The 25,573-nt window shown below is 35.6% G+C and overlaps 1 protein-coding gene across 1 annotated transcript in view; it reads left to right on the forward strand.

The window, feature by feature from the left end:
- The window catches only part of LOC308333139 (nucleolar protein 58-like), a gene marked incomplete at both ends in the record, with an annotated part of 200,946 nt that extends 180,117 nt beyond the window's left edge, over nucleotides 1-20,829 (forward strand). Inside the window, 10 exons of the mRNA XM_080789334.1 lie at nucleotides 11,738-11,750; nucleotides 12,985-13,038; nucleotides 16,100-16,234; nucleotides 17,637-17,782; nucleotides 18,531-18,657; nucleotides 18,893-19,056; nucleotides 19,394-19,528; nucleotides 19,730-19,791; nucleotides 20,068-20,210; nucleotides 20,645-20,829. Coding sequence (XP_080645460.1) covers nucleotides 11,738-11,750; nucleotides 12,985-13,038; nucleotides 16,100-16,234; nucleotides 17,637-17,782; nucleotides 18,531-18,657; nucleotides 18,893-19,056; nucleotides 19,394-19,528; nucleotides 19,730-19,791; nucleotides 20,068-20,210; nucleotides 20,645-20,829 — 1,164 coding nt within the window. The remainder of the gene's footprint in view (nucleotides 1-11,737; nucleotides 11,751-12,984; nucleotides 13,039-16,099; nucleotides 16,235-17,636; nucleotides 17,783-18,530; nucleotides 18,658-18,892; nucleotides 19,057-19,393; nucleotides 19,529-19,729; nucleotides 19,792-20,067; nucleotides 20,211-20,644) is intronic.
- Nucleotides 20,830-25,573: the final 4,744 nt, after the last annotated feature.

Below are 25,573 nucleotides of genomic sequence, written 5' to 3' on the forward strand. Positions count from 1 at the left end.
ATAATGTTTTAGGAGCTGTTTCTCAACAACCAAAGTGTCAAATAATGGTTAGAAGCTGTTTTTCAACAACCAAAAGTGTCAAATAATGTTTTAGGAGCTGTTTCTCAATAACCAAAAGTGTCAAATAATGTTTTAGGAGCTGTTTCTCAATAACCAAAAGTGTAAAATAATTTGCCAAAATAATTTGCCTCCCAAAATAATTTGCCAAAATAATTTGCCTGCCAAAATAATTTGCCTCCCAAAATAATTTGCCTCCCAAAATAATTTGCCTCCCAAAATAATTTGCCAAAATAATTTGCCTCCCAAAATAATTTTTCTCCCAAAATAATTTGCCAAAATAATTTGCCTCCCAAAATAATTTGCCTCCCAAAATAATTTGCCAAAATAATTTGCCAAAATAATTTGCCTCCCAAAATAATTTGCCAAAATAATTTGCCTGCCAAAATAATTTGCCTCCCAAAATAATTTGCCAAAATAATTTGCCTCCCAAAATAATTTGCCTCCCAAAATAATTTTTCTCCCAAAATAATTTGCCTCCCAAAATAATTTGCCTCCTGAAATAATTTGCCAAAATAATTTGCCTTCCAAAATAATTTGCCTCACAAAATAATTTGCCTCACAAAATATTTTGCCTCACAAAATAATTTGCCTCCCAAAATAATTTGCCTCCCAAAATAATTTGCCAAAATAATTTGCCTCCCAAAATAATTTTTCTCCCAAAATAATTTGCCAAAATAATTTGCCTCCCAAAATAATTTGCCAAAATAATTTGCCAAAATAATTTGCCTCCCAAAATAATTTGCCTCCCAAAATAATTTGCCTGCCAAAATAATTTGCCTCCCAAAATAATTTGCCTCCCAAAATAATTTGCCAAAATAATTTGCCTCCCAAAATCATTTGCCTCCTGAAATAATTTGCCAAAATAATTTGCCAAAATAATTTGCCTCACAAAATAATTTGCCTCACAAAATAATTTGCCTCACAAAATAATTTGCCTCCCAAAATAATTTGCCTCCAAAAATAATTTGCCAAAATAATTTGCCTCCCAAAATAATTTTCCAAAATAATTTGCCAAAATAGTTTTAATAATTTAATAATTTAATAATAATTTTAATAATAATTGCCAATAATAATAACCAAAAGTGTAAAATAATGTTTTAGGAGCTGTTTCTCAACAACCAAAGTGTCAAATAATGGTTAGAAGCTGTTTTTCAACAACCAAAAGTGTCAAATAATGTTTTAGGAGCTGTTTCTCAATAACCAAAAGTGTAAAATAATGTTTTAGGAGCTGTTTCTCAACAACCAAAGTGTCAAATAATGGTTAGAAGCTGTTTTTCAACAACCAAAAGTGTCAAATAATGTTTTAGGAGCTGTTTCTCAATAACCAAAAGTGTCAAATAATGTTTTAGGAGCTGTTTCTCAATAACCAAAAGTGTAAAATAATTTGCCAAAATAATTTGCCTCCCAAAATAATTTGCCAAAATAATTTGCCTCCCAAAATAATTTTTCTCCCAAAATAATTTGCCAAAATAATTTGCCTCCCAAAATAATTTGCCTCCCAAAATAATTTGCCAAAATAATTTGCCTCCCAAAATAATTTGCCAAAATAATTTGCCTGCCAAAATAATTTGCCTCCCAAAATAATTTGCCAAAATAATTTGCCTCCCAAAATAATTTGCCTCCCAAAATAATTTTTCTCCCAAAATAATTTGCCTCCCAAAATAATTTGCCTCCTGAAATAATTTGCCAAAATAATTTGCCTTCCAAAATAATTTGCCTCACAAAATAATTTGCCTCACAAAATATTTTGCCTCACAAAATAATTTGCCTCCCAAAATAATTTGCCTCCCAAAATAATTTGCCAAAATAATTTGCCTCCCAAAATAATTTTTCTCCCAAAATAATTTGCCAAAATAATTTGCCTCCCAAAATAATTTGCCAAAATAATTTGCCTCCCAAAATAATTTGCCTCCCAAAATAATTTGCCTGCCAAAATAATTTGCCTCGCAAAATAATTTGCCTCCCAAAATAATTTGCCAAAATAATTTGCCTCCCAAAATCATTTGCCTCCTGAAATAATTTGCCAAAATAATTTGCCTCACAAAATAATTTGCCTCACAAAATAATTTGCCTCACAAAATAATTTGCCTCCCAAAATAATTTGCCTCCCAAAATAATTTGCCTCCCAAAATAATTTGCCTCCAAAAATAATTTGCCAAAATAATTTGCCTCCCAAAATAATTTTCCAAAATAATTTGCCAAAATAGTTTTAATAATTTAATAATTTAATAATAATTTTAATAATAATTGCCAATAATAATAACCAAAAGTGTAAAATAATGTTTTAGGAGCTGTTTCTCAACAACCAAAGTGTCAAATAATGGTTAGAAGCTGTTTTTCAACAACCAAAAGTGTCAAATAATGTTTTAGGAGCTGTTTCTCAACAACCAAAAGTGTAAAATAATGTTTTAGGAGCTGTTTCTCAACAACCAAAGTGTCAAATAATGGTTAGAAGCTGTTTTTCAACAACCAAAAGTGTCAAATAATGTTTTAGGAGCTGTTTCTCAGTAACCAAAAGTGTAAAATAATGTTTTAGGAGCTGTTTCTCAACAACCAAAGTGTCAAATAATGGTTAGAAGCTGTTTTTCAACAACCAAAAGTGTCAAATAATGTTTTAGGAGCTGTTTCTCAATAACCAAAAGTGTAAAATAATGTTTTAGGAGCTGTTTCTCAACAACCAAAGTGTCAAATAATGGTTAGAAGCTGTTTTTCAACAACCAAAAGTGTCAAATAATGTTTTAGGAGCTGTTTCTCAATAACCAAAAGTGTAAAATAATGTTTTAGGAGCTGTTTCTCAACAACCAAAGTGTCAAATAATGGTTAGAAGCTGTTTTTCAACAACCAAAAGTGTCAAATAATGTTTTAGGAGCTGTTTCTCAATAACCAAAAGTGTAAAATAATGTTTTAGGAGCTGTTTCTCAACAACCAAAGTGTCAAATAATGGTTAGAAGCTGTTTCTCAACAACCAAAAGTGTCAAATAATGTTTTATGAGCTGTTTCTCAACAGCCAAAAGTGTCAAATAATGGTTAGAAGCTGTTTTTCAACAACCAAAAGTGTCAAATAATGTTTTATGAGCTGTTTCACAACAACCAAAGTGTCAAATAATGGTTAGAAGCTGTTTTTCAACAACCAAAAGTGTCAAATAATGTTTTAGGAGCTGTTTTTCAACAACCAAAAGTGTCAAATAATGTTTTAGGAGCTGTTTCTCAATAACCAAAAGTGTAAAATAATGTTTTAGGGGCTGTTTCTCAACAACCAAAGTGTCAAATAATGGTTAGAAGCTGTTTTTCAACAACCAAAAGTGTCAAATAATGTTTTAGGAGCTGTTTCTCAATAACCAAAAGTGTAAAATAATGTTTTAGGAGCTGTTTCACAACAACCAAAGTGTCAAAGAATGGTTAGAAGCTGTTTTTCAACAACCAAAAGTGTAAAATAATGTTTTAGGAGCTGTTTCTCAATAACCAAAAGTGTAAAATAATGTTTTAGGAGCTGTTTCTCAACAACCAAAGTGTCAAATAATGGTTAGAAGCTTTTTTTCAACAACCAAAAGTGTCAAATAATGTTTTAGGAGCTGTTTCTCAATAACCAAAAGTGTAAAATAATGTTTTAGGAGCTGTTTCTCAACAACCAAAGTGTCAAATAATGGTTAGAAGCTGTTTTTCAACAACCAAAAGTGTCAAATAATGTTTTAGGAGCTGTTTCTCAATAACCAAAAGTGTAAAATAATGTTTTAGGGGCTGTTTCTCAACAACCAAAGTGTCAAATAATGGTTAAAAGCTGTTTTTCAACAACCAAAAGTGTCAAATAATGTTTTAGGAGCTGTTTCTCAGTAACCAAAAGTGTAAAATAATGTTTTAGGAGCTGTTTCTCAACAACCAAAGTGTCAAATAATGGTTAGAAGCTGTTTTTCAACAACCAAAAGTGTCAAATAATGTTTTAGGAGCTGTTTCTCAACAACCAAAAGTGTAAGATAATGTTTTAGGAGCTGTTTCTCAACAACCAAAGTGTCAAAGAATGGTTAGAAGCTGTTTTTCAATAACCAAAAGTGTAAAATAATGTTTTAGGAGCTGTTTCTCAACAACCAAAGTGTCAAATAATGGTTAGAAGCTGTTTTTCAACAACCAAAAGTGTCAAATAATGTTTTAGGAGCTGTTTCTCAATAACCAAAAGTGTAAAATAATGTTTTAGGAGCTGTTTCTCAACAACCAAAGTGTCAAATAATGGTTAGAAGCTGTTTTTCAACAACCAAAAGTGTCAAATAATGTTTTAGGAGCTGTTTCTCAATAACCAAAAGTGTAAAATGATGTTTTAGGAGCTGTTTCTCAACAACCAAAGTGTCAAATAATGGTTAGAAGCTGTTTTTCAACAACCAAAACTGTCAAATAATGTTTTAGGAGCTGTTTCTCAATAACCAAAAGTGTAAAATAATGTTTTAGGAGCTGTTTCTCAACAACCAAAGTGTCAAAGAATGGTTAGCTGTTTTTCAACAACCAAAAGTGTCAAATAATGTTTTAGGAGCTGTTTCTCAATAACCAAAAGTGTAAAATAATTTGCCAAAATAATTTGCCTCCCAAAATAATTTGCCAAAATAATTTGCCTGCCAAAATAATTTGCCTCCCAAAATAATTTGCCTCCCAAAATAATTTTTCTCCCAAAATAATTTGCCAAAATAATTTGCCTCCCAAAATAATTTGCCTCCCAAAATAATTTGCCTCCCAAAATAATTTGCTAAAATAATTTGCCTCCCAAAATAATTTGCCTCCCAAAATAATTTGCCTCCCAAAATAATTTTTCTCCCAAAATAATTTGCCAAAATAATTTGCCTCCCAAAATAATTTGCCTCCCAAAATAATTTGCCTCCCAAAATAATTTGCCTCCTGAAATAATTTGCCAAAATAATTTGCCTCCCAAAATAATTTGCCTCACAAAATAATTTGCCTCACAAAATATTTTGCCTCACAAAATAATTTGCCTCCCAAAATAATTTGCCTCCCAAAATAATTTGCCAAAATAATTTGCCAAAATAATTTGCCAAAATAATTTGCCAAAATAATTTGCCAAAATAATTTGCCTCCCAAAATAATTTGCCTCCCAAAATAATTTGCCTCCCAAAATAATTTGCCTCCCAAAATAATTTGCCTGCCAAAATAATTTGCCTCCCAAAATAATTTGCCAAAATAATTTGCCTCCCAAAATAATTTGCCAAAATAATTTGCCTCCCAAAATAATTTGCCTCCTGAAATAATTTGCCAAAATAATTTTCCTGCCAAAATAATTTGCCTCACAAAATAATTTGCCTCCCAAAATAATTTGCCTCCCAAAATAATTTGCCTCCTGAAATAATTTGCCAAAATAATTTGCCTCCCAAAATAATTTGCCTCCCAAAATAATTTGCCTCCTAAAATAATTTGCCAAAATAATTTGCCTCCTAAAATAATTTGCCAAAATTATTTGCCTCCAAAAATTATTTGCCAAAATAATTTGCCTCCCAAAATAATTTGCCAAAATAATTTGCCTCCCAAAATTATTTGCCAAAATAATTTGCCTCCCAAAATCATTTGCCTCCTGAAATAATTTGCAAAAATAATTTGCCTCCCAAAATAATTTGCCTCACAAAATAATTTGCCTCACAAAATAATTTGCCTCACAAAATAATTTGCCTCCCAAAATAATTTGCCAAAATAATTTGCCTCCCAAAATAATTTGCCTCCCAAAATAATTTGCCTCCAAAAATAATTTGCCAAAATAATTTGCCTCCCAAAATAATTTGCCTCCCAAAATAATTTGCCTCCCAAAATAATTTGCCAAAATAATTTTAATCATTTAATAATTTAATAATAATTTTAATAATAATTGCCAATAATAATAACCAAAAGTGTAAAATAATGTTTTAGGAGCTGTTTCTCAACAACCAAAGTGTCAAATAATGGTTAGAAGCTGTTTTTCAACAACCAAAAGTGTCAAATAATGTTTTAGGAGCTGTTTCTCAACAACCAAAAGTGTAAAATAATGTTTTAGGAGCTGTTTCTCAACAACCAAAGTGTCAAATAATGGTTAGAAGCTGTTTTTCAACAACCAAAAGTGTCAAATAATGTTTTAGGAGCTGTTTCTCAGTAACCAAAAGTGTAAAATAATGTTTTAGGAGCTGTTTCTCAACAACCAAAGTGTCAAATAATGGTTAGAAGCTGTTTTTCAACAACCAAAAGTGTCAAATAATGTTTTAGGAGCTGTTTCTTAATAACCAAAAGTGTAAAATAATGTTTTAGGAGCTGTTTCTCAACAACCAAAGTGTCAAATAATGGTTAGAAGCTGTTTTTCAACAACCAAAAGTGTCAAATAATGTTTTAGGAGCTGTTTCTCAATAACCAAAAGTGTAAAATAATTTGCCAAAATAATTTGCCTCCCAAAATAATTTGCCAAAATAATTTGCCTGCCAAAATAATTTGCCTCCCAAAATAATTTGCCAAAATAATTTGCCTCCCAAAATAATTTGCCAAAATAATTTGCCAAAATAATTTGCCTCCCAAAATAATTTGCCTCCCAAAATAATTTGCTAAAATAATTTGCCTCCCAAAATAATTTGCCTCCCAAAATAATTTTTCTCCCAAAATAATTTGCCAAAATAATTTGCCTCCCAAAATAATTTGCCTCCCAAAATAATTTGCTAAAATAATTTGCCTCCCAAAATAATTTGCCTCCCAAAATAATTTGCCTCCCAAAATAATTTTTCTCCCAAAATAATTTGCCAAAATAATTTGCCTCCCAAAATAATTTGCCTCCCAAAATAATTTGCCTCCCAAAATAATTTGCCTCCTGAAATAATTTGCCAAAATAATTTGCCTCCCAAAATAATTTGCCTCACAAAATAATTTGCCTCACAAAATATTTTGCCTCACAAAATAATTTGCCTCCCAAAATAATTTGCCTCCCAAAATAATTTGCCAAAATAATTTGCCAAAATAATTTGCCTCCCAAAATAATTTGCCAAAATAATTTGCCAAAATAATTTGCCTCCCAAAATAATTTGCCTCCCAAAATAATTTGCCTCCCAAAATAATTTGCCTGCCAAAATAATTTGCCTCCCAAAATAATTTGCCAAAATAATTTGCCTCCCAAAATAATTTGCCAAAATAATTTGCCTCCCAAAATAATTTGCCTCCTGAAATAATTTGCCAAAATAATTTGCCTGCCAAAATAATTTGCCTCACAAAATAATTTGCCTCACAAAATAATTTGCCTCCCAAAATAATTTCCCAAAATAATTTGCCTCCCAAAATAATTTGCCTCCCAAAATAATTTGCCTCCCAAAATAATTTGCCTCCTGAAATAATTTGCCAAAATAATTTGCCTCCCAAAATAATTTGCCAAAATAATTTGCCTCACAAAATAATTTGCCTCCTAAAATAATTTGCCAAAATAATTTGCCTCCTAAAATAATTTGCCAAAATTATTTGCCTCCCAAAATTATTTGCCAAAATAATTTGCCTCCCAAAATAATTTGCCAAAATAATTTGCCTCCCAAAATTATTTGCCAAAATAATTTGCCTCCTGAAATAATTTGCAAAAATAATTTGCCTCCCAAAATAATTTGCCTCACAAAATAATTTGCCTCACAAAATAATTTGCCTCACAAAATAATTTGCCTCCCAAAATAATTTGCCAAAATAATTTGCCTCCCAAAATAATTTGCCTCCCAAAATAATTTGCCTCCAAAAATAATTTGCCAAAATAATTTGCCTCCCAAAATAATTTGCCTCCCAAAATAATTTGCCTCCCAAAATAATTTTCCAAAATAATTTGCCTCCCAAAATAATTTGCCAAAATAATTTTAATCATTTAATAATTTAATAATAATTTTAATAATAATTGCCAATAATAATAACCAAAAGTGTAAAATAATGTTTTAGGAGCTGTTTCTCAACAACCAAAGTGTCAAATAATGGTTAGAAGCTGTTTTTCAACAACCAAAAGTGTCAAATAATGTTTTAGGAGCTGTTTCTCAACAACCAAAAGTGTAAAATAATGTTTTAGGAGCTGTTTCTCAACAACCAAAGTGTCAAATAATGGTTAGAAGCTGTTTTTCAACAACCAAAAGTGTCAAATAATGTTTTAGGAGCTGTTTCTCAGTAACCAAAAGTGTAAAATAATGTTTTAGGAGCTGTTTCTCAACAACCAAAGTGTCAAATAATGGTTAGAAGCTGTTTTTCAACAACCAAAAGTGTCAAATAATGTTTTAGGAGCTGTTTCTCAACAACCAAAAGTGTAAAATAATGTTTTAGGAGCTGTTTCTCAACAACCAAAGTGTCAAAGAATGGTTAGAAGCTGTTTTTCAACAACCAAAAGTGTCAAATAATGTTTTAGGAGCTGTTTCTCAATAACCAAAAGTGTAAAATAATGTTTTAGGAGCTGTTTCTCAACAACCAAAGTGTCAAATAATGGTTAGAAGCTGTTTTTCAACAACCAAAAGTGTCAAATAATGTTTTAGGAGCTGTTTCTCAATAACCAAAAGTGTAAAATAATGTTTTAGGAGCTGTTTCTCAACAACCAAAGTGTCAAATAATGGTTAGAAGCTGTTTTTCAACAACCAAAAGTGTCGAATAATGTTTTAGGAGCTGTTTCTCAATAACCAAAAGTGTAAAATAATGTTTTAGGAGCTGTTTCTCAACAACCAAAGTGTCAAATAATGGTTAGAAGCTGTTTTTCAACAACCAAAAGTGTCAAATAATGTTTTAGGAGCTGTTTCTCAACAACCAAAAGTGTAAAATAATGTTTTAGGAGCTGTTTCTCAACAACCAAAGTGTCAAATAATGGTTAGAAGCTGTTTTTCAACAACCAAAAGTGTCAAATAATGTTTTAGGAGCTGTTTCTCAGTAACCAAAAGTGTAAAATAATGTTTTAGGAGCTGTTTCTCAACAACCAAAGTGTCAAATAATGGTTAGAAGCTGTTTTTCAACAACCAAAAGTGTCAAATAATGTTTTAGGAGCTGTTTCTCAGTAACCAAAAGTGTAAAATAATGTTTTAGGAGCTGTTTCTCAACAACCAAAGTGTCAAATAATGGTTAGAAGCTGTTTTTCAACAACCAAAAGTGTCAAATAATGTTTTAGGAGCTGTTTCTCAACAACCAAAAGTGTAAGATAATGTTTTAGGAGCTGTTTCTCAACAACCAAAGTGTCAAAGAATGGTTAGAAGCTGTTTTTCAACAACCAAAAGTGTCAAATAATGTTTTAGGAGCTGTTTCTCAATAACCAAAAGTGTAAAATAATGTTTTAGGAGCTGTTTCTCAACAACCAAAGTGTCAAATAATGGTTAGAAGCTGTTTTTCAACAACCAAAAGTGTCAAATAATGTTTTAGGAGCTGTTTCTCAACAACCAAAAGTGTAAAATAATGTTTTAGGAGCTGTTTCTCAACAACCAAAGTGTCAAATAATGGTTAGAAGCTGTTTTTCAACAACCAAAAGTGTCAAATAATGTTTTAGGAGCTGTTTCTCAATAACCAAAAGTGTAAAATAATGTTTTAGGAGCTGTTTCTCAACAACCAAAGTGTCAAATAATGGTTAGAAGCTGTTTTTCAACAACCAAAATTGTCAAATAATGTTTTAGGAGGTGTTTCTCAACAACCAAAAGTGTAAAATAATGTTTTAGGAGCTGTTTCTCAACAACCAAAGTGTCAAATAATGGTTAGAAGCTGTTTTTCAACAACCAAAAGTGTCAAATAATGTTTTAGGAGCTGTTTCTCAATAACCAAAAGTGTAAAATAATGTTTTAGGAGCTGTTTCTCAACAACCAAAGTGTCAAATAATGGTTAGAAGCTGTTTTTCAACAACCAAAAGTGTCAAATAATGTTTTAGGAGCTGTTTCTCAATAACCAAAAGTGTAAAATAATGTTTTAGGAGCTGTTTCTCAACAACCAAAGTGTCAAATAATGGTTAGAAGCTGTTTTTCAACAACCAAAAGTGTCAAATAATGTTTTAGGAGCTGTTTCTCAATAACCAAAAGTGTAAAATAATGTTTTAGGAGCTGTTTCTCAACAACCAAAGTGTCAAATAATGGTTAGAAGCTATTTTTCAACAACCAAAAGTGTCAAATAATGTTTTAGGAGCTGTTTCTCAATAACCAAAAGTGTAAAATAATGTTTTAGGAGCTGTTTCTCAACAACCAAAGTGTCAAATAATGGTTAGAAGTTGTTTTTCAACAACCAAAAGTGTCAAATAATGTTTTAGGAGCTGTTTCTCAATAACCAAAAGTGTAAAATAATGTTTTAGGAGCTGTTTCTCAACAACCAAAGTGTCAAATAATGGTTAGAAGCTGTTTTTCAACAACCAAAATTGTCAAATAATGTTTTAGGAGCTGTTTCTCAATAACCAAAAGTGTAAAATAATGTTTTAGGAGCTGTTTCTCAACAACCAAAGTGTCAAATAATGGTTAGAAGCTGTTTCTCAATAACCAAAAGTGTAAAATAATGTTTTAGGAGCTGTTTCTCAATAACCAAAAGTGTAAAATAATGTTTTAGGAGCTGTTTCTCAACAACCAAAGTGTCAAATAATGGTTAGAAGCTGTTTTTCAACAACCAAAAGTGTCAAATAATGTTTTAGGAGCTGTTTCTCAACAACCAAAAGTGTAAAATAATGTTTTAGGAGCTGTTTCTCAACAACCAAAGTGTCAAATAATGGTTAGAAGCTGTTTTTCAACAACCAAAAGTGTCAAATAATGTTTTAGGAGCTGTTTCTCAGTAACCAAAAGTGTAAAATAATGTTTTAGGAGCTGTTTCTCAATAACCAAAAGTGTAAAATAATGTTTTAGGAGCTGTTTCTCAACAACCAAAGTGTCAAATAATGGTTAGAAGCTGTTTTTCAACAACCAAAAGTGTCAAATAATGTTTTAGGAGCTGTTTCTCAACAACCAAAAGTGTAAAATAATGTTTTAGGGGCTGTTTCTCAACAACCAAAGTGTCAAATAATGGTTAAAAGCTGTTTTTCAACAACCAAAAGTGTCAAATAATGGTTAGAAGCTGTTTTTCAACAGCCAAAAGTGTCAAGACCAAGAAAATCTATTTTGTTCAGTGCTTAAAGTGAGAAGTGCAGCAGCAAACATCTAGGTCATAAGACCATTGTTGGTGCTATATTATCAGATCTAATTTGTGAGTAAAGCTTCATTACGTAAGCCCACATCACCTATGAACACAGGCCCGGTATGTGATGTGTGTTTATGTCTCATTTCACATTTGTGAGTAAGGCTTCATCACGCCATCCCACATCACATAATTAACATAGGGTTAGGTATGTGATGTTGGTTGATGTGAGGTATGTCTTTTATAATGTGCGAATGAGTGAATCTTCATCTTGTCAGTTAACATCACATTATGTGGTGTATTTATGTGATTTATTTATGCTGCCATTTGCAGCTAAAACTTCATACATGCCGGTCAGTAGGCGAGGCATTGACGATGGGCCTATGACTCAAACGTTTTCTGCTGCACACTTTTCACTTTTAGCACTTTGCAGCACTTTATTAGCATGAGAAAATAAAAGATTATCTTAGTTTATGTCTGAAGAGTTTTCCTTAAGTTAATTGTGGAGTGAGTCTTCTTCCGGTTTTCAATTGTATAAAGACATAGTCATGATTCAAATTGAGTTTGTAGGCTATTAAGGACTTTTTTTCTCATTATCTTGCCGCAGGAGGTCAGCAAGAGTAAGTTTAAAAAATATTTAGCAAATTTGAAACTAATTGCTGATTTGGACCTGTAAATTATAACACCAACTGGTGGCACTGGTGTGGTACTACTGGTTTACCAGAACGGGGTTCAACTCCCTGCGGTGCTCTCAATTTGTTGTATTTACATGGTTCATTTTCTGCTCATTGTGTTGCCTTTTCATAGATGATAACCCCCCCAAGTTCTTTACTGTGTTTGTAATCCCTACAGTTGGGTTTTTGGTGGAAGGAGAGCTTGGTCCCTTATTTTTCTCATCTCCTTCCACCAAAAACGGCAGTTCTGGCTGGTTGGGTTCTCGAAACTTGGCAATATGGTAGCCCTTTAAAAAAAATTTGCTGCCAATCCGATTCCAATCATTTGAAAATGACAATTGGCCCTGATTTCCGATCAGCGGGCAATGCCAAACCGTGAGGACGCAAAGCCCACAACCATTGGCCAATGGGTGGCGTGATCGAGGGTATGCACATGACATCATCAATTCATTCACTTTGTGCATACCCTCTCTATAGCACTCAACTGAAACTTTAAATGGGCATAGCTCATGAACCGCAATAAAACTTTGATTTGTCTCCTCTTGCCTCACTTTCATGTTCTGACTTTTGACCTGTATCTCGCTCCTCCCGGGATCTTTGCTCAAAATGCCCAAACATTTCTACACTAACTTTGGTCACAAAAAAATGACTATTTGTGGGTTTACATGTAATTACTAAACTGTAGTCATGTCAGAACCTGGAAGGATCACAGACAAGGTTTTTAAATATATAATGGAGCAATCTTAAAGTAAATACTCAGTGGGTTATAGAATGAGGCAAAACGGTGATACTACTACAATACATTTAATATGCAAAACTCAATTAAACTCCCTTCACATAAAACTTTTCTCTATAAAATACTAGCCTATATTGAGTGTACACAATATACAACAGCGTTTGGTTGTGTAATTAACTCACCCTGGCAGTGTGACCATGTTGGGTGGAGGGGTCCCCTTACTCAGTTCTCACCCTTTTTACTTTGTCGGGTGACTGTACTGAAGACTAGCTATAGTCTTTGTCGTAGAGGTTTTTAGTCTCGACTGTGCAGAGCGTGTCAGCCCCACGGACCGAAGCCGGGAGAAGGTTCCTGGGACTTAAACGCCCTGCCTCCTATTGTAACTTTTGATATTTCGGGGACTGTAAGCATTTCTGTATACTATGAACGCACCATTTATTGTAGGGATCGATGAGTTCTCTGAGATATTGTGGTGCCTGACCATTGAGAGCTTTATAGGTGAGGAGGATTTAGAACTATGTTCTGTATTTAAACGGGAGCCAGTGTAGAGAGGCCAGTGATGGTTCTGATCACATGGTTCTCGGACCCCTAATATAGGGGTTCCTCGTTACTACAGAGGAGTTCCAAATCTTTGATTGCAACTTGTTTCATTTAATATTCATTCGTTCATATCGTTAAAGTAATCAATAAATCAATACATTTTCATTTATGTATTTATTACATTAATGACATGAACCCTAGAATCACTATTCTGAAGGGAACATTAGCAAAACAATCTGATCTACAAGCTCATGATTTAAGAGCATTGAAAAAACTGACGGACGGCATACTATGCATGATGATTTTGGAGGATTTGAGAAAAAGATTAATCACGAAAAACTATAGTCCATGGTTTCAGACTGCATGATGTTTTTCATGATTTGGCAGGATTTGAGAACAAGATGAAAATAATGGACCTGTAAATTACAACAAAAAAAACTAAGGCACTGGTGTGGTACTTCTGGTTTTCCAGAACGAGGTTCGAGTCCCTGGAGTGCTCTGCTCGATTTGTTGTATTTACATGGTTTATTTAAAATTTATGCTATTTATGATAAAAAAGAATTTCAAAATTAAAAAAAACATGGGCTATAACCCATATATAACCCATTTTTTTCAAATCCTCAAAAATGATGAAAAACGGCGTGCTATAGTATGCCGTACGATATGGGCTATAGCCCATGGTCCAAAATGATGAGAAACGAGGATAACTTTTTTTTTCAAAATTTCAAAAAACATGGGCTATAACCCATCGTTTTTTTCATTTTTCCATTTTTTTCAAATCCTCAAAAATGATGAAAAACGGCGCGCTATAGTATGCCGTACGATATGGGCTATAGCCCATGGTCCAAAATGATGAGAAACGAGGATAACAGTTTTTTTCAAAATTTCAAAAAACATGGGCTATAACCCATCGTTTTTGTCATTTCGTCATTTTTTTCAAATCTTCAAAAATGATGAAAAACGGCGCGCTATAGTATGCCGTACGATATGGGCTATAGCCCACGGTCCAAAATGATGAGAAACGAGGCTAACTTTTTTTCTTTAAATTTCAAAAAACATGGGCTATAACCCATCGTTTTTGTCATTTCGTCATTTTTTTCAAATCCTCAAAAATGATGAAAAACGGCGTGCTATAGTATGCCGTACGATATGGGCTATAGCCCACGGTCCAAAATGATGAGAAACGAGAATAACTTTTTTTTTCAAAATTTCAAAAAACATGGGCTATAACCCATCGTTTTTTTCATTTCGTCATTTTTTTCAAATCCTCAAAAATGATGAAAAACGGCGCGCTATAGTATGCCGTACGATATGGGCTATAGCCCACGGTCCAAAATGATGAGAAACGAGGCTAACTTTTTTTTTTTTAATTTAAAAAAACATGGGCTATAACCCATCGTTTTTTTCATATTTGTCAAATCATCAAAAATGATGAAAAACGGCGCGCTATAGTATGCCGTACGATATGGGCTATAGCCCATGGTCCAAAATGATGAGAAACGAGGATAACTTTTTTTTTCAAAATTTCAAAAAACATGTGCTATAACCCATCGTTTTTTTCATTTTTTCATTTTTGTCAAATCATCAAAAATGATGAAAAACGGCGCGCTATAGTATGCCGTACGATATGGGCTATAGCCCACGGTCCAAAATGATGAGAAACGAGGCTAACTTTTTTTCTTTAAATTTCAAAAAACATGGGCTATAACCCATCGTTTTTGTCATTTCGTCATTTTTTTCAAATCCTCAAAAATGATGAAAAACGGCGTGCTATAGTATGCCGTACGATATGGGCTATAGCCCACGGTCCAAAATGATGAGAAACGAGAATAACTTTTTTTTTCAAAATTTCAAAAAACATGGGCTATAACCCATCGTTTTTTTCATTTCGTCATTTTTTTCAAATCCTCAAAAATGATGAAAAACGGCGCGCTATAGTATGCCGTACGATATGGGCTATAGCCCACGGTCCAAAATGATGAGAAACGAGGCTAACTTTTTTTTTTTTAATTTAAAAAAACATGGGCTATAACCCATCGTTTTTTTCATATTTGTCAAATCATCAAAAATGATGAAAAACGGCGCGCTATAGTATGCCGTACGATATGGGCTATAGCCCATGGTCCAAAATGATGAGAAACGAGGATAACTTTTTTTTTCAAAATTTCAAAAAACATGGGCTATAACCCATCGTTTTTTTCATTTTTTCATTTTTGTCAAATCATCAAAAATGATGAAAAACGGCGCGCTATAGTATGCCGTACGATATGGGCTATAGCCCACGGTCCAAAATGATGAGTAACGAGGATAACTTTTTTTTTCAAATTTTCTAAAAACATGGGCTATAACCCATCGTTTTTGTCATTTCGTCATTTTTTTCAAATCTTCAAAAATGATGAAAAACGGCGCGCTATAGTATGCCGTACGATATGGGCTATAGCCCACGGTCCAAAATGATGAGAAACGAGGCTAACTTTTTTTTTCAAATTTTCAAAAAACATGGGCTATAACCCATCGTTTTTGTCATTTCGTCATTTTTTTTAAATCTTCAAAAATGATGAAAAACGGCGCGCTATAGTATGCCGTACGATATGGGCTATAGCCCATGGTCCAAAATGATGAGAAACGAGGATAACTTTTTTATTTTAAATTTCTAAAAACATGGGCTATAACCCATCGTTTTTGTCATTTCGTCATTTTTTTCAAATCATCAAAAATGATGAAAAACGGCGTGCTATAGTATGCCGTACGATATGGGCTATAGCCCATGGTCCAAAATGATGAGAAACGAGGATAACTTTTTTTTTTTCAAAATTTCAAAAAACATGGGCTATAACCCATCGTTTTTGTCATTTCGTCATTTTTTTCAAATCTTCAAAAATGATGAAAAACGGCGCGCTATAGTATGCCGTACGATATGGGCTATAGCCCACGGTCCAAAATGATGAGAAACGAGGCTAACTTTTTTTTTCAAAATTCCAACTATAATATCCCATAACCATATCCCTGCTGTCTGCAGCTCTGTTGGATGATCTGGACAAAGAGCTGAACAACTACATCATGCGCTGCAGAGAGTGGTATGGTTGGCATTTTCCCGAACTGAGCAAGATCATCACAGACAACCTGGCCTACTGCAAAAGTGTCCGCCATATAGGTGAGCAAATGCACAGGTTGGAATCCAGTGTTTTAGTCTATTAAGGGCCGATTCATACTCCTATTTTACCACTGTAGTGCCGAAATGATTTCGGCTCATCAGAAAATTTCAGTAGCACCGAAGAGAAGACTTTAGGACGGTACCCGCCCCCCCGAACCTCAAATGACGTCACATTGTAGGCTCTACAGAGCCGAACCGACTTTTATTCGGCTATAAAATATGAGTATGAATCGTGCCTAAGACGAAAAATGTTTGTCGACTACCTTTTTTCACTGACAAACTGAATGGAAACTAAATGAAAACTAAGCTATGACGACTAAGACTAAATATATTGACAATTTCGTCAACAAATAAAAACTAGACGTGTTAGGAAGGGACTAGTGGACAAGTGATCCAGTAAAAGTCTTTTTACACTTGGTTGCATGGTGAAAATATCCGATCTACAAGCTTTGTAGATCGGATTATTTTTCAAGTTTATTGATCGGATTATTTTTCCGCCAAAACACATTTTGTTCGACTAAATCAACAAAAATTTGTCGACTAACACTAAAACATTCCAGGTGACTAAATATGACAAACTAAAATCTAAATTTGCCGCCAAAAACAACACTGGATGTCACCACTGACCACACAAACACCAGTTTGAGGGTTTACTATAGTCACTTGACACTTACACGTTCTTGTGGAAGGAGATACTGGGCAGTGAAGTTACCAACCTAAGCCCTATTGTATTCAAAATTAGTCAAGCTCACAATGCATCACAATGTGTAGTGATTTTGTAGATGTAGCCAATATAATGAGTCCAAAATGCAAAGTGGATAATGAAACAGACTTCTTCAGATTTTTTTGCATCTCATTGTATAATCATACCGCTGTATTTTGTTAATTTCGAAATAATCTCACAACAACCCTTCAGCAGTGTTCTACATGGTGTGTGCATAACGTTTTTCTCATAGCGGATATGTGGACAGTTGTACAACATGCTCGCTCTCCTCATAACTGGCTTGTTACTGAACTGTCCCAAAGCAAAACCAGGCTAAATTATCTTGGTATCAAAACCAGGGTAAAATGATCTTGGTGACAACAATATAACATTTTACTTTGACCATAGATTTCTGTGAGCTTAAAACCTCACTATGTAACTTGGTTAAAAAAATGTAATTTTGTCCAATCTGTATGGTGGGAGGATGTTAATCCATGTATCCAGGGTTATTTTGTTATAGAAATGTCATTGATATCATAGTGAATAATGAACCTTTTGGACAGTCTTAAAGCTGAAGGCAAGACAGGCTAGCGATGTAGGTCGGGACTCGGAACGTCTGTGAAATGGAAGCCCTTGTCCTCTCAGAGTGCTGACCTCTGCCACGTCGTGTAAATGATGAATGCATTTCTTGGTCCCCAGGCGTTCGCACCAACGTGGCCACCACCGACCTGTCGGAGATGCTGCCCGAGGACATCGAGGCAGAGGTCAAACTGGCCGCCGAGATCTCCATGGGAACAGAGGTGTCGGACGAGGACATCGGCAACATAAAGCACCTGTGTGACCAGGTAAACCCAGCGCTACCTCCCACTGTAGTTGTGTATCGAGGGATTCATAATGGCCGTAGTGATGATGATGACGTTTGTCTTCCTCTTGAAATAAATCATGTGGGTCTTTAAGTCACTATCTCATCTGAACGGCCACAGTACCCCCTACACACAATTACACACACTGCTTCACAAAGTTACTAATTATAAACGTAAACTATTACTGTTCTAAAATGTGGAATCCTCAGTCTGTTCGGGAATGTATTCAAATGTATAAATTGTTAAAGCAATATAACGAGCACATTTGCAGCTGGCCGTCTCCCTACTCTGCCATTGAACATCTTTAACGTGAGGTTGGCACTGCCAATAAAGCTATTTGAGGTAGACCAGATGCAGTACATCTCCCACAACAAACACGCATTACATGAGATCACTAAACGGTTACTCCACAAGACCACAAGCAATGTGTGCGCCGCCCAGGCCCCCCCATCTTCATTGTAGTTAGGTGTTGCAATTACCTCTGTCTGAAGAGGGAGGCAGTTGATGTGACTGTACATACAATTGAAAGATTATGGTCTTAAGCTTCAATTGTTGCATGGCCACCATTGGAAGCAACTGACGGTAAAAGCCTTGCGTGTGGACTGTGGTGCACCAAAGGTGGCATGTCTACAAGTTCAGACTGCACTGCAGCGTGACACAGACACACAACTAAGTGCAAGTCAGACTTGAGGATTGAGGGGTCGCTCACACATCTGTTCTTTCCTTCCAGGTGATCGAGATCTCGGAGTACCGCACTCAGCTGTACGACTACCTGAAGAACCGCATGATGGCCATCGCTCCCAACCTGACGGTGATGGTGGGAGAGCTGGTGGGCGCTCGCCTCATCTCTCACGCTGGTAAGAACCGCAGAGAGCTGTGGCACACATGAGGGGGGTTAATAATGACTGAGCGGTGATGATACTGACTTAATGTCACTGTCCTGAAAACATCATGAGGGTTTTTGTCACTACCTCATCTGAGCTCTCATTTTGATGTGGCGCACACACAGTGCTGTGTAGCTAGATATACGAAAGACTGTTCTGAACGGAAGCCTTTAATATGTATATTATGTTCCCTTTCTGTGTTCCCAAGGTTCCCTGTTGAATCTAGCCAAGCACCCGGCTTCCACGGTGCAGATCCTCGGAGCGGAGAAGGCCTTGTTCAGAGCCCTGAAGACCCGCAAAGACACCCCAAAATACGGTCTCATCTACCATGCCTCGCTGGTTGGCCAAACTACAGCCAAGAATAAGGGCAAGGTGTGTTTCCTGCTTTGTTGTACATGTGGGTGTAAATCACATTAATGCTGCACTTTGTTTAACAAAAATAAGTCTGAAAACGTAATGTCGTTATTTTCATTTTAGTGTTTGTGTAAAATACCAGTTATGCCCATTGCCCTGTGTCATGGCACCCTCGGACAAAATCTGTACATCTGTTATAGTAATTACAGAAGACCTTAAACTTTCTTAAAGTATAAACGCAGCACATAAGATTATTTGAAGATGACCAACACTGCTTTTTTGTTAAATTGTTGTGCATCTGTGGTGATAGCTGTACAAATAATGAGTTGTTGCTTAACATGGTGCCTTTTTGCAGATTTCCAGAATGCTGGCAGCTAAAGCATCCCTAGCTATTCGCTACGACGCCCTCGGTGAGGACACCAATGCAGAAATGGGAATAGAGAACCGTGCCAAGCTGGAAGCTCGCCTGCGACATCTTGAGGACAGAGGAGTAAGTAAAACTATTAAACTGTCAATCTAACCTGGGATAATAAAGTAGATGCCTTCAGAAATTATTCTCCACCACTTGTATTTTTAGTTGGTACCTTCACCAGTTCTCTCCCGTTGTAGTGAGGTATCCCGTTTATTCAACTTTTCCAGACAATCTGTGCTTTGTTGGTCTGACCATGTCTTTTATTTATTTTGCCTCCAGATCAGGAAAATCAGTGGAACGGGAAAGGCGATGGCAAAAGCAGACAAATACCAACACAAGAGGTGAATGAAGCCAAGATATAAGTCCACAAAACGCCATGGGGGTTTAATAATGACTGAGCGGTGATGATACTGACGAACTGTCACTGTCCTGAAAACATCATGAGGGTTTTTGTCACTACCTCATCTGAGCTCTCATTTAGACACGGAACACAAAGTGCAACACTCTTAATGTAATATGTCCCCTTTCTGTGTTGCAATTGTCGCAGAGTAAGCACAGTTGTATATTACTATACAGACTTTGGTTAACATCTTTGATTCTTTATTGTTTTTAAACAGTGAGGTGAAAGTGTATGATCCATCTGGAGACTCGACGCTCCCCTCCACCTCGAGGAAGAGGAAGATTGAGGAGGTTGAGGACACCTCGGCGCCCTCCACGCCAGTGGTGCCCAAAACCAAAAAACCCAAGATAGTAACGGAAGGTAGGCAGACCTGCAGACAACATGCTTCTTGTTGGGTGTCTGTTTTTCTGTTTTTAATGTTTCAAAATAAATGATGCAAATTTGTATCCGGGATTCTTTATTATATATATTTCTTCTGTTGTAAGTCAGTGGTATATTTTCTGAGAGTTTTACACTGCTTCCAGTGCTTCCATTAGCATAAAGTGCACAATATTTCAACATGTCTTTGTCGGATTACAAACTTAACTGGAAGGAAATGGAAGTCAATATCTATGCATTAGTTACTAAATACATTTTACACTTGTGATGTCAAGGCACACCTCGATGTGTATTTTGATGCTACGCTCTCCATCCAGACGTCCCTTGGAAACGGAATTTCTTCTCAGGTTCTGGTTAAAGAAAATGTAATGACTTGACATTTATGAGTCTCATGTTTCCTTCGTCTTGTCTTTCAGTCGTCGCAGAAGAAGAAGAAGCGGAAGAAACTCCCAAGAAGAAGAAGAAGAAGAAAAAGAAGTCCAAAGAGGCTGAGGAGGAGACGGTGGAGGTGAAGGAGGAGGAAATGGAGGAGGCAGAGACTTCTGTAGCAGAGCAAGTAAGTCTTGTTGCCCCGGTCGCCATGTGTCTCATTGAGGGCTGATTAACTCATTTAGACCTGAGAACGATTCTACAAATGTCTTCTAAATCCTGACAGTTTTCTGAAAAAAATGTTTCTGTGTCGGTGGTTCTCAAACATTTTAACGATATGGGCTATAGCCCACGGTCCAAAATGATGAGAAACGAGGCTAACTTTTTTTTTCAAAATTTCAAAAAACATGGGCTATAACCCATCGTTTTTGTCATTTCGTCATTTTTTTCAAATCCTCAAAAATGATGAAAAACGGCGCGCTATAGTATGCCGTACGATATGGGCTATAGCCCACGGTCCAAAATGATGAGAAACGAGGCTAACTTTTTTTTTCAAAATTTCAAAAAACATGGGCTATAACCCATCGTTTTTGTCATTTCGTCATTTTTTTCAAATCCTCAAAAATGATGAAAAACGGCGCGCTATAGTATGCCGTACGATATGGGCTATAGCCCACGGTCCAAAATGATGAGAAACGAGGCTAACTTTTTTTTTCAAAATTTCAAAAAACATGGGCTATAACCCATCGTTTTTGTCATTTCGTCATTTTTTTCAAATCCTCAAAAATGATGAAAAACGGCGCGCTATAGTATGCCGTACGATATTGGCTATAGCCCACGGTCCAAAATGATGAGAAACGAGGCTAACTTTTTTTTTCAAAATTTCAAAAAACATGGGCTATAACCCATCGTTTTTGTCATTTCGTCATTTTTTTCAAATCCTCAAAAATGATGAAAAACGGCGCGCTATAGTATGCCGTACGATATGGGCTATAGCCCACGGTCCAAAATGATGAGAAACGAGGCTAACTTTTTTTTCCAAAATTTCAAAAAACATGGGCTATAACCCATCGTTTTTGTCATTTCGTCATTTTTTTCAAATCCTCAAAAATGATGAAAAACGGCGCGCTATAGTATGCCGTACGATATGGGCTATAGCCCACGGTCCAAAATGATAAGAAACGAGGCTAACTTTTTTTTTTTTTAATTAAAAAAACATGGGCTATAACCCATCGTTTTTGTCATTTCGTCATTTTTTTCAAATCCTCAAAAATGATGAAAAACGGCGCGCTATAGTATGCCGTACGATATGGGCTATAGCCCACGGTCCAAAATGATGAGAAACGAGGCTAACTTTTTTTTTCAAAATTTCAAAAAACATGGGCTATAACCCATCGTTTTTGTCATTTCGTCATTTTTTTCAAATCCTCAAAAATGATGAAAAACGGCGAGCTATAGTATGCCGTACGATATGGGCTATAGCCCACGGTCCAAAATGATGAGAAACGAGGCTAACTTTTTTGAAGGTATATTTTCTGAGAGTTTTACACTGCTTCCAGTGCTCCCATTAGCATAAAGTGCACAATATTTCAACATGTCTTTGTCGGATTACAAACTTAACTGGAAGGAAATGGAAGTCAATATCTATGCATTAGTTACTAAATACATTTTACACTTGTGATGTCAAGGCACACCTCGATGTGTATTTTGATGCTACGCTCTCCATCCAGACGTCCCTTGGAAACGGAATTTCTTCTCAGGTTCTGGTTAAAGAAAATGTAATGACTTGACATTTATGAGTCTCATGTTTCCTTCGTCTTGTCTTTCAGTCGTCGCAGAAGAAGAAGAAGCGGAAGAAACTCCCAAGAAGAAGAAGAAGAAGAAAAAGAAGTCCAAAGAGGCTGAGGAGGAGACGGTGGAGGTGAAGGAGGAGGAAATGGAGGAGGCAGAGACTTCTGTAGCAGAGCAAGTAAGTCTTGTTGCCCCGGTCGCCATGTGTCTCATTGAGGGCTGATTAACTCATTTAGACCTGAGAACGATTCTACAAATGTCTTCTAAATCCTGACAGTTTTCTGAAAAAAATGTTTCTGTGTCGGTGGTTCTCAAACATTTTAACGATATGGGCTATAGCCCACGGTCCAAAATGATGAGAAACGAGGCTAACTTTTTTTTCAAAATTTCAAAAAACATGGGCTATAACCCATCGTTTTTGTCATTTCGTCATTTTTTTCAAATCCTCAAAAATGATGAAAAACGGCGCGCTATAGTATGCCGTACGATATGGGCTATAGCCCACGGTCCAAAATGATGAGAAATGAGGCTAACTTTTTTTTTCAAAATTTCAAAAAACATGGGCTATAACCCATCGTTTTTGTCATTTCGTCATTTTTTTCAAATCTTCAAAAATGATGAAAAACGGCACGCTATAGTATGCCGTACGATATGGGCTATAGCCCACGGTCCAAAATGATAAGAAACGAGGCTAACTTTTTTTTTCAAAATTTCTAAAAACATGGGCTATAACCCATCGTTTTTGTCATTTCGTCATTTTTTTCAAATCCTCAAAAATGATGAAAAACGGCGCGCTATAGTATGCCGTACGATATGGGCTATAGCCCACGGTCCAAAATGATGAGAAACGAGGCTAACTTTTTTTTTCAAAATTTCAAAAAACATGGGCTATAACCCATCGTTTTTGTCATTTCGTCATTTTTTTCAAATCCTCAAAAATGATGAAAAACGGCGCGCTATAGTATGCCGTACGATATGGGCTATAGCCCACGGTCCAAAATGATGAGAAACGAGGCTAACTTTTTTTTTCAAAATTTCAAAAAACATGGGCTATAACCCATCGTTTTTGTCATTTCGTCATTTTTTTCAAATCCTCAAAAATGATGAAAAACGGCGCGCTATAGTATGCCGTACGATATGGGCTATAGCCCACGGTCCAAAATGATGAGAAACGAGGCTAACTTTTTTTTTCAAAATTTCAAAAAACATGGGCTATAACCCATCGTTTTTGTCATTTCGTCATTTTTTTCAAATCCTCAAAAATGATGAAAAACGGCGCGCTATAGTATGCCGTACGATATGGGCTATAGCCCACGGTCCAAAATGATGAGAAACGAGGCTAACTTTTTTTTTCAAAATTTCAAAAAACATGGGCTATAACCCATCGTTTTTGTCATTTCGTCATTTTTTTCAAATCCTCAAAAATGATGAAAAACGGCGCGCTATAGTATGCCGTACGATATGGGCTATAGCCCACGGTCCAAAATGATGAGAAACGAGGCTAACTTTTTTTTCCAAAATTTCAAAAAACATGGGCTATAACCCATCGTTTTTGTCATTTCGTCATTTTTTTCAAATCCTCAAAAATGATGAAAAACGGCGCGCTATAGTATGCCGTACGATATGGGCTATAGCCCACGGTCCAAAATGATAAGAAACGAGGCTAACTTTTTTTTTTTTTAATTCAAAAAACATGGGCTATAACCCATCGTTTTTGTCATTTCGTCATTTTTTTCAAATCCTCAAAAATGATGAAAAACGGCGCGCTATAGTATGCCGTACGATATGGGCTATAGCCCACGGTCCAAAATGATGAGAAACGAGGCTAACTTTATTTTTTCAAAATTTCAAAAAACATGGGCTATAACCCATCGTTTTTGTCATTTCGTCATTTTTTTCAAATCCTCAAAAATGATGAAAAACGGCGAGCTATAGTATGCCGTACGATATGGGCTATAGCCCACGGTCCAAAATGATGAGAAACGAGGCTAACTTTTTTGAAGGTATATTTTCTGAGAGTTTTACACTGCTTCCAGTGCTTCCATTAGCATAAAGTGCACAATATTTCAACATGTCTTTGTCGGATTACAAACTTAACTGGAAGGAAATGGAAGTCAATATCTATGCATTAGTTACTAAATACATTTTACACTTGTGATGTCAAGGCACACCTCGATGTGTATTTTGATGCTACGCTCTCCATCCAGACGTCCCTTGGAAACGGAATTTCTTCTCAGGTTCTGGTTAAAGAAAATGTAATGACTTGACATTTATGAGTCTCATGTTTCCTTCGTCTTGTCTTTCAGTCGTCGCAGAAGAAGAAGAAGCGGAAGAAACTCCCAAGAAGAAGAAGAAGAAGAAAAAGAAGTCCAAAGAGGCTGAGGAGGAGACGGTGGAGGTGAAGGAGGAGGAAATGGAGGAGGCAGAGACTTCTGTAGCAGAGCAAGTAAGTCTTGTTGCCCCGGTCGCCATGTGTCTCATTGAGGGCTGATTAACTCATTTAGACCTGAGAACGATTCTACAAATGTCTTCTAAATCCTGACAGTTTTCTGAAAAAAATGTTTCTGTGTCGGTGGTTCTCAAACATTTTAACGATATGGGCTATAGCCCACGGTCCAAAATGATGAGAAACGAGGCTAACTTTTTTTTCAAAATTTCAAAAAACATGGGCTATAACCCATCGTTTTTGTCATTTCGTCATTTTTTTCAAATCCTCAAAAATGATGAAAAACGGCGCGCTATAGTATGCCGTACGATATGGGCTATAGCCCACGGTCCAAAATGATGAGAAATGAGGCTAACTTTTTTTTTCAAAATTTCAAAAAACATGGGCTATAACCCATCGTTTTTGTCATTTCGTCATTTTTTTCAAATCTTCAAAAATGATGAAAAACGGCGCGCTATAGTATGCCGTACGATATGGGCTATAGCCCACGGTCCAAAATGATAAGAAACGAGGCTAACTTTTTTTTTTTTAAATTCAAAAAACATGGGCTATAACCCATCGTTTTTGTCATTTCGTCATTTTTTTCAAATCCTCAAAAATGATGAAAAACGGCGCGCTATAGTATGCCGTACGATATGGGCTATAGCCCACGGTCCAAAATGATGAGAAACGAGGCTAACTTTTTTTTTCAAAATTTCAAAAAACATGGGCTATAACCCATCGTTTTTGTCATTTCGTC

The sequence above is a fragment of the Protomyctophum bolini genome (assembly GCF_963924005.1).
Source record: "Protomyctophum bolini genome assembly, chromosome: 18".
Taxonomy (NCBI): Eukaryota; Metazoa; Chordata; class Actinopteri; order Myctophiformes; family Myctophidae; genus Protomyctophum; species Protomyctophum bolini.